We start from the raw sequence: 10,004 nt of genomic DNA, 5'->3' as shown, positions 1-10,004 counted from the left end.
CGGAACCTCCTTTCCCAGTTTTGCCACCCACCACACGTACAGCCCTGGCCTAGCCCCCTTGCTGGAAAAAGGCTGGCACAGCCCTGCAGCAGGCAGCTCGCCCTCACCCTGCCCATAGATCGGGGGGCACATGCCTCCCCTGGGGTGTGTGCCGTAGCAGAGAGCTGCCCCTCCGCTTCCTACCTTCCCTGGATGAGCCACCTATGGCTTTATCCTATGCCCTGCCCTGCCCCTGTGCCAGCCTCACTCCCTACCACACCATGGGGGCCTCGTTCTGCCCCCTCCACATCTCTTCCCCACCACAGACTTATCGGACAGATTCTGGCCTTCAAACTAGGATTTTGGGGACTAATACTGATAGCAGATTTTTAAGGAGGCATACTGGCTGATACCCATCTGATTTCTGATACAGCTACATGGAACTGGTAAGTCTGTTATGGTGGAATGGGAGAGGGGAGGGAAAGGGTGTGGAGGGGCAGATCAATGCCCCCTGTGATGAGGGACAGAATGGGACAGGGGTAGAGGCTTTCCAGGTGGGGCGGGCATGGGACAGAGCCGAGGCTTGTCTGGGTGGGGTGGCTCCCACCACTGTGCACTGCTCTTCTGGGGGGGCAGGAGGGGTGCCCCCGATCTGTGTGGAGCGGGCAGCAGCTGTGGGCTGGGGCAGTGCTGGGAGAGGGCTACAGCAAAATTTGGGGTGGCTGCAGCCCCCCCTGCCCTCCTGGACAAGTGGTGCACAGTGGTGGGAGGCACCTGCCCCAGCCCTACTCCCTCCCTCACTGTGGGTGGGGGGCATTGATCTGCCCCCCTATGCCCCTTCCCTCACCTTCCACCTCAAGAGACTTACCAGCTGGAGGTAGCTCTCCAGGCTGTCGAACTGTGCTCCTCGCTGCCTGCATGCTGCACTGCAGCTGCGCACATGCATGGGCATTTATTGGCCACTTCAGTCTGATTTCCAATATAGTCAATTTTCTTTATATTGGTGTCAATCTGATATCAGACCGATGCATCAGTGTACCTCTACTTCAAACTGCCAGCCTACATATTGGCAGTTTGACTGGTATCAGCTGATGTCTGGTTAATAATCAGCCATTGATATCGGACAAAAAATCTTTATCCGTGCACCCTTATAAATTAAAAAAATAATGAAATTGTGGGACTCATAGGTGCTACTGCTCATCTTGTTTAATTGCACTCCCATCTGTAACTTCTCACAGTGGAGAGGTGCTGTTGTTTAGACACCTCTTCCTTTTTCCCTTCATTTTCCCTTCCTAGAGCTGAAAACTTCTTGACTTGGAGCCATTTCCAGAATTTAGGTCTTCTCCCATTAGTTCTATCTGTGCCATTACACCACTCTGTATTTAAATATTCAGTGAGCTTTTGGATCACTTCTGCAAAGATGGCTTATTTAAAGCATGCTTTCCCAACTTCGAGACTTAAAATACTAGTTTTGCTTCAGCTTAGGTATTTGCTTGTAGCAATGCCCTTTAATGACAAACTTCAAGTGCTCCTATCTTGTAGGAAATCAAAAATCCAGAACTCTTGATTCAGAACCAAAAGTTCTAGATTTTTGCATTTCTTTTAGTCTCAGACCAACATGGCTGCCAAATACATCCCTATCTGGTAGAGGCTTTCAGTTGGCATAGGCAGCTCTCTGCCTTTCCAGGTGGTAAGCACTAAGTTGGCTGTTTTAGTTTTGGGCTAGGTCTAGTCGCTTAAAAGTTAATGTTGCCTGACATACAAATTTAATTAAATTAATTCTATTGCGTTTCAGATTTTGAACTTTTCCCCAATGTTGAGGCACATCTCAAGAATACTTTTTTTTCCAACTGAGGCAATTCTAACTTCTCTGAGCATAGTTGTGCCTCCAACCTTTTGTAAAAGTGATAGAATTCTTAATTCCTTCCTCAAAATGAAGTAACTTTTATGTATATTTTTAGCCTCACTTGCTCTTACATAAATGGGGATCACCACTATTTTGGCACACGTTCCTTTACACGTCATTATAATACTAGCCAATTGCCCTTCAAGAATGATGGGGGGTGGAGGGGGCTGGGATGGAGTGCTGCCACCTAATGCCCCATGCTGCCACTATTCCCTCTTGCAGGGAGTGGGGTGGAGGAGCCCTGCAAGAGGCCCTCCCTCTGTCTGGTCCTCAGCACAGCTTTGAAATCATGGCAGCGCTCCCCACCATGCTTGGAGCACTCTGATTGGCTGTTTCCATCAGCCAGTCAGAGTGCGAATAAAGTGTGACAAACAGACTTAGACTTTTATAATATTAGAATGGAAATTGGTGAAAAAGCAGCTTTGGGGCAGAGGCAAGAGTAAAATTCAGTTCTCCAAGGCAGTACTCAGTAGTCTTAACTGTAAAACACTCTTTTTCAGTACAGTCCAATCTCTGCAACAAATAAAGCAGGATTCTTATAGATAACTGCCTCTTACTACACAACACTGATTAATCTCTGGTCTGCAGAAACTGAGGCCAGGTCTGTGAAACATGTAGTTGTTGAAATTGAAGATTGATTGAACAAGGGGATTGAATTTGGATTGTGCATCACATAATTCTGGTAGTTCAAAACCTTTGAGTGCTTGATTTTCAACATTAATGTTCTTGTAAGCATTGTCCTTTATATGTATTTTTATTTCTTTAAAAAAACACTAATAGGGAAACAAGAGCCATATTGAAACCACATGGTTCATTAATAGAACTGAAACCTTTGGATCCATCACTTAATGCTTTTTTTAAAAGTAACTCAATTAAATAGTCTGTTGTAAGTCTTTGGACCAGTGCAGAGGATAGGATACTGTCTCAATGAGTTTCATAAATTTGCTGGCAGTAGAGAAGTACCAAAATTTGGTAATCTTCATTTCCATTCCAGCCTCTCAGCAACTCCCTTTTGCCCCATCTCTTCCATTTGGTGATAGTCCTGTCTTTTCTCTTATGGTATTATGTCTTGGTCCTATTCTCCCAGCTGAACTGGGTCCACTCCTTTTGTTTCTCTTCCCAGCAGTCTCTGTTCTGGTGATATTAATGGCCCTGCCACCAAATTTCCTGACCCATGGTGAAGCCCACAGGCCAGATGCAATAGTTCTGTGAACTGTATTTGGTCCATGAGCTGGAGGTTGAGCACCCCTAATTTAGATGGTCCTCTCCCCAAGCCCAAGTATTTTCTGCTTCGTTCACTAGCTCCTAGTGAAACTTTCCAGTTTCCATCTCCCCCTCTGCTCATTCCTTCATTCAGAATGGACTTCTTTATCCTTCATGTTTGTGCACAACTAAGGTTAGGGGACATTATTGAGAGGACAGGGGAATCAGGTTTCCCACTCAGGTCTGGTGTTTGAACCCACTTGAACACAGAGAAGTCATCAGCTAGGGTTGGAGCATACTTATTTGCTTAGTGGTACTGGAAGTTGAAAGGGGAAGGAGCACGCTCTGAGGATGGATTTTAGGAAATGTACCTATTAAAATAGCATAATTTGTATTGCAGCTTTGCAGTTGCATTGTTAGAATAATAGTTAACCATGCAAATCGTTTGGCACTCCTTTTGGTAAGAGGCAAAGTATTAGTTGTGCCATTTTTTTTTAAACTACTGCATTCTGAAGACAATAATTAATTAATCTACACTCTCCTCTAAAACAATTAAGTGTAATCTTGTTAAGTTTCTTTCTCACGTTTTTACTTTTTGCTGACTAGAAAAGTAACAATCTTTCCCCGCTTAAATTAATCACTCCTTTCCTATCTCCCTCCACCACCCTTCCCTCATATCTCAGACAGGCATAGCTCCCATACATTACTTTTCCTTTGGCTAGAAGGGAAGGGACTTTTATCCTCTACACCTTGTTGTGCCAAGAGCCCTTTATTACACCTAGAGCTATCAACACTAGTTTGTTTCATGCTGAGTAGTGTCCAAGTGCTCCCTAACTGAGGGAGCGAGGGAGATAAGTAAACCAACCTATGCCGTCTCGCTGTTCTGATTTACCTTTCCACTTGAAAAATAAGTCTCCTTTAGTTTTAATCTTTTCAGCCCTACTTGGGAATGTCTTTATCCATAGTTTCAAAGCCCCAGTATGAAAGTAGCTGACTTTTGTCAGTTCCTTTGTGATGGGCTCATCAGTATAAAGATTTGGGGTGCTGAGAGAGAGGAAGATAGGTGTCTGATTCTCCACCACCTAGTGTACTCGCATCAGATCAAGTGAAGGCAGCCAGTATCTAGCATATTAACTTAACATGGGGTTTTACTGGCCATATCCCTGCATAGTGACCTTGCCATCGGGCAGCTGATTTCAAAATTCACATGAATGGGAAATGTCACATCTTGTTTCATGCCATTGGCAGCTTCAGACAAGCATTGGATATACTATTTGCATTCTTAAGGGTTTTTTTGCATCAGGGGCTTGAAATGTGCTCTGATTTGGTAGTGTTTTATAACACTTCTTTGCATAACTGCACAAGTTACGAAAGTAGGCCCATTATCTTTTTCAGGCCCAATAGCAAGTTGGACCTGCTGCACCAGTTGTGTATCCAAATTACAATTCCATGCAGCTGGTGCTGTTTGAGACGTGCTGTATTTAAAAAAAGAAAGAAAGAAAGAAAAAAGCAGAGGGTGTATACTGTCCTTGCTTGCAGCATAATTGGGGTATGGAAAGAAAGGGACGAACTTGAAACTAAGAGAACATGGAGACCAAGTTAATCAAGTGAGGAATTTAAGCCGTAATCAGGGTCTATAGCAAAACCTTTGAAAGCACCAGTGGCTGTCTTAGTCCTGGTTGATATACTGAAGGTAGTTTTAATATACTTAGAAGAGGTGGTATTTCTATATGGTTTCAGTTCATATTTTGATTTTACAACTTTAGGGTTTGTTGATATGCGGAAGTTATTTCAGAACAGAGTAGGTCATAAATAAGTCTCCATATGCTGAATTTTAAGTGGCAAAGGTGAGGCCATTAGAGAATTGTCCAGTCTAAAGCTGGGGTTGGCAGCCTATGTATGGCCTACAGGAGACTGAATCTGGCCCATAGTTAGGGACCTATTTAAGTTGCGGTTTTGTGATTTTTGTGGAAACCTTGAAACATGGCATTGGCTGCAATTTCCCAGGAAATCAACCAAATCCATCCCCCCCCCCCCCCCAAAAAATAAAGTGCTGGGTCACCAGTGGGAGGAAGCAGTTCTCACTGCTACTACGGCCTTGCCTTGCAGCCTGCCCAGGAAAGGACAGCACGAAGCGCAGCCAGCAGTCAAAATGGCTTTGTCCTGCTTCCACCCAGGGCCTCCCTACTGATCGGTGCTGAGGGGCGGGGCTGCTGCAAAATTGGCTCCAGGCAGAGACCAAGCTGTAAAAATTGCTTTTTCTTGCTGCAAGTTAGGTGGGCCCCTACCCCACAGTGGCTTAGGGAATTGGCAACATGCTCCAGCCATACCTGCAAAGGAGTTGTTCCTTGGGTCCTAGCACCTTCTGTGCTCAGTTTATTCCTACTGCTGCCACAGAGGCAGCATCCCAAGAGGTCTTAGTGTCTGCCTTTATCCAGTCCCTTTGCAGCATTTGCATATTGTTGGGAGGCATGGGCTATGGTCCGTGGTGGGGCTGGGTCTTAGGCAGTGGTCCGCAGTAGCAAAAAGGTTAGACTAGGGGCTGGCAAAGTAATAAAATTAATAGATGAAGTCAAAAGAGACCATAGGGCTTTGTTCGAACATGAACTGCTTGCAAAAGAAGCATCTAATATAGATTAAAAAATTGCTTGGGTGGAGAATCCACTACAACCCTTTGCAACTTATTCCAAATTCTGGTCAACTGGAACTATATATATAAGTATTGCTTTATTACAGGTATTATTTCAAAAGCCATGCAAGGAAGTATATTGGCTGTAGTTATATACTTAAGCATTCCTTTGGCTTCTAGTATGATGATTACTAGGTTTGACCATACTTAAACGTAAAAAGAGACTCCGTTGACTGACAACATTCCTGTCTCCTGAAGCACTCTGAAGTACTTTACTAGGTAGAGCAGTATCTACAAGCTCCAAACTTACATAGCATTATATATGTGTTTACTTGACAAACTATGTTAAGTGTAATTTTAATTGACAGATTTAAGTATCAAACTAATTTGGATTCTTAGTCGGGGAGGGCCACTGAGACTTTTTTTGTCACTCAAATATAGGTTGCTACTGCTCAGAGTTGCATTGTAAGCTACCTCCTGGATTGATTTAAAACCACTCAGTATAATGTTGCAGTCTTTTGGGGTCTTAAAATCTATTCATACATTTAAAGATTAGTGGAATAGTCAGCCCACCTAAAAACTTGAACTTTATTTTAATTGTTAGTGACTGGCCCGTCATTAAAACCATGGTTTCATGCAGCAGATTTTATTCTAAACATTTTTGCAACATATCATTCAGAGTTGCATCTTTCTGTGGGACTTTCATCTGTGTTTGCATGGTAATTTGTAATTTTAGCAGTTTAGTAGACTATTCAGTGCAGTGTGACAAAATGTACTCCCTCACTGAGCTAAGTTTAAGAATTCTGATGTACATAGACTCAATCCTTAACTGCAAGAAGTCACCAGCTTGTTACAAGACTGTTCAAACTTTTTCTAGGGATGTTTCTATTGATATAGGTCAGTGGTGCTCAACCTTTTTCCTTGGCAGGCTGGATGGGCAGTGCCCCATCCATCTGTGGGCTGGATCCTGCCTGTGGTTCTGATCTTGTGCTGGGGACAGCACAAGGGGTACTATCCAGCCATGCAGAGGGGAAGAGCTCAGCCCTGAGTCTGGAGGGGAACGGGAGCATGGTTTGTCCCCAACTCAGACTTGCGGGGGGGGATGGCCAACCCCCAAACCAGCCCTGTGGGGGTAGAAGAGGGCATGGCCCAGCCCTGCAGGGAAAAGAAGTTATAGCCTGGTCCCAACCCAGCCCAGTGTGGGGGTGTCTGGCTCTACAGGGAAAGTGTGTAGAAAGAACACTCTGATCTCGTAAGTAGGACCTACCCAAACTAAGGAGGCCAATTTTGTGGGCAGATTGTGAGACTAGCTGCTGTTTTTGTAGGTTTATTGCAGTAGGGCCTCCCCACACTGCTTATTGGCTGAGGGGCCCTGGTGGCCCTGCCTCTTGCTGCTGATTGGCGGAGAAGAGTAGGGCCACATGATAGGCAGCCCTCTCAGCCACTCAGCCATGGCAGCCAAAGCTGCCATCTTGGCTGCTCCCCTTCATGCCAGCAGCACATCATCCACTCACTGGGGAGCCAGCATTTTATTTTTAATAAGCTTTTTTTTCAGATTTCATAGACATTGCCCAGATTTCAGATTTCCACAAAATTGTAAATTGAATCAGTTCCTACTCTTAAGTCTTAAGTCATTCTGCATCCTGTCCACAAAAAGGATGTTGCACACCCCATTCATCAGCTGGTAGTTGGGAGTACCTGGCTTAAAGTGGCATTACTAGCCCAAGATTCATCACATATGGAGCAAAAGGGGGAACAACTCTTTATGTGGATAAGATACAGGTCTTAAAGTTATAGCGCCACACCAGAACCAGTGCGTGCCAGTTGCAGTGACCTTTGTGAAAGCAAGAGGACCCTGGATTCTTCTGCATCACTGGAGTTTTTGGGGGATGGAAGGGTGGAAATGGGAAGAAAGGGATTAGCTTAATGTATATCAGGGCCTATGGAGGAGGAATATAGGAAAGTGACACAGATGTTGACTGCCTAATTAGAGCCCGAGGCAAGCTTTATGTGAAAATTATACATTTTTAAACATAAGCATTTTGACACACCACAGTGCTGATGTGGAGCTCCCAACAAATTTCTTTTTTTAAAGAAAAAACGTTAAGCCTCTGTTTTGAAATGCCTACACTGGCTAGAAATGCCTTCAGAGTTAACATGGCTGTCATTTCAAGGGATGCCACTTAGCCTATGGGCATAAATCTACTAGGGATGTAAATATTGATTTTAAAATACCTATTTAACTTGTAATTATGATGTTCAGATGATTAATTGGCTTGGCAACCCCCTGCCTGGCTCACATGGAGCTGCTCTGGCTTGGCCTACGGGGCTTTCCAGGCCCAGCTTCCAGTCCCTCCTGTGCCCCCCAAATGCAGCATGGACTCAGCAGTTTCATAGGACTGCACCTCATGATGAGTCGGGCCGGTGGCCAGGTTGTTTCTGGGTACGGATGTGGCAGGGCGCCCTTGGGGCTGAAATGCAGGCCTGGGGAAGCCACCCCATGCCCTCTTTCTTCCACTGTGCCCCTGCCAGGCCCTGCAGCTGCTGCGAGTCCAGCGGGGTGGAGGGGCACATGCGGGTGCCACCGGCAGTGGCAACTGCAGCAACAGAAGGCTGCACTGGGGTCAGCAGAGCCCAGGTATAAATACTAGTCCCTCCTGCCTGCCCTGCTGCGTTTTAGTTCCTGCTGGGGTACTGTGCAACTCCCCTTCCCCCCACTTTCCCTGCCAGACTGTGCCCTGCCCCTTAAGTGATAATTGGTTGGCTATAACTGGTTATCACTGGGCTTATTAGTTAAATGATTAATTGTTTAACAATTCACATCCCTAAAGTAGTAGACGTTAACTCTTTTGCAGTAGAGCGGAGATTTTCATCCAAGGTGCTGCAAGATCTTTTTAAGGATGATGTGGGGTGCCATGCAATATTATTGCTTGTTAGGTGTGCAGTCACCTACATATGATTCACAAATCCAGAGATTTCAAATAGGATTTCATAGTGTCAAACACATTCTGACCTGTTGTGGTTTCTGTGTGTTTTGCAAAAGAAGAATTGCACTATTAATTTTCCATAGCCAAAAAATGAGTGAAAGTTAAGATTTGATATTTTTTGAGAGTTGCCTTGCGTTTCACAAGGTTGAGAACTACTTCACTAAAGCATTTAGATTTAAAAATGGGTGAAAGGTTCTGCCTTTAGGAGTTGGAGTTTGGATTTTATCCATATTAGGAGGTAGTTGAAGTTGAGGAAGACTGGTTTGCTGTGGATGTGCAACAATAACTGAATTTCCCGAGTTAAATAGCTGTGTCCCCTACCATGGCTTTCTCTTCTTCCCCTACTACTAATTCTTCCTAAAGGAAGGCTCTAATATTCAAGATTTCTTAAGGGAGTCTCGTTCATGTAAAACTTATGTAGGTCCTCAGGATCTTGGATTCCCATGCAAACCTAGGAAAGGGTTGCATTATTTGACGTTTTTAAATGCATGCAGGAACGGGGAGAAGAGGGTGGGATGTGATTAGGAGACAGCAGAACTACTGCCTTCTCCCTACCTCTTACTATTTCACAGTTCACTAGTCTGACACTTGATGACAAACTTAAACAGATGCATGTGCTTTCCATCTCCTGCTTTCTAAATAAAGGGAATTTTGTTCTCATGCAGAAGTCTGAGAATGGAGTCTAAACCCTCAAGGATTCCCCGAAGGATCTCAGTTCAGCCCTCCAGTTCTTCTTTAAGTGCTAGAACATTGGCTGGAAGCAGTTTAAGTGATACATATGATACAAGAGATTCTTCATTGAGACTGGAATCTGGATGTCAGGTAAAGCATTTTATATTAACTTTCAGCAATCACATTTTAGCCCTTCAGAATCAACTATCCATTTGGGCTCACTAAAACTTAAGTACATAGAGCAGGACTGTTCAGCTGTTAAGTGGCTGGGGGCTGCATGCCATGTGAGCTACACCAGCAGGGGATGCATTAGCACAGGCTCTGGGCCCTGGCTTCCCCCCTCCCACCTCCAGCTACTGTACCATGCCATGAGCTGTGCCTCTCCACTCCCTGGGGTGGGAGAAGGAAGTGAAAACCAGAGGTGCGCTGATACATTGGCCCATATGGTATCAGTGCCAATAAAAAGAACATTAAATTATCTGCAGCTGGCTTTTTTTGGCTGCTGTGACTGATAATGCTGCTGGTAAATGCTGCATGCATGTGTGGCCAGGAACGCAGCCTAGCAGCTTGGAGAGCAGTGTCCAGCTGGTAAGTCTGGGGGGAGGGGGAAGCAAGGTCGGTTTCCCCC

At 44.9% G+C, this 10,004-nt stretch overlaps 1 protein-coding gene across 1 annotated transcript in view; it reads left to right on the top strand.

The window, feature by feature from the left end:
* MARCH7 (membrane associated ring-CH-type finger 7) overlaps positions 1-10,004 on the top strand; it is a 37,673-nt gene that overhangs the window by 1,133 nt on the left and 26,536 nt on the right. Inside the window, 1 exon segment of the mRNA XM_025199926.1 lies at positions 9,370-9,526. Within this exon segment, the coding sequence (XP_025055711.1) occupies positions 9,380-9,526 (147 nt within the window). The 5' untranslated portion in view covers positions 9,370-9,379.

This window comes from Alligator sinensis, unplaced genomic scaffold (assembly GCF_000455745.1).
Source record: "Alligator sinensis unplaced genomic scaffold, ASM45574v1 scaffold389_1, whole genome shotgun sequence".
NCBI lineage: Eukaryota > Metazoa > Chordata > Crocodylia > Alligatoridae > Alligator > Alligator sinensis.
Note: the sequence above shows the minus strand (reverse complement) of the source record. Positions and strands in the feature narration are given on the sequence as shown.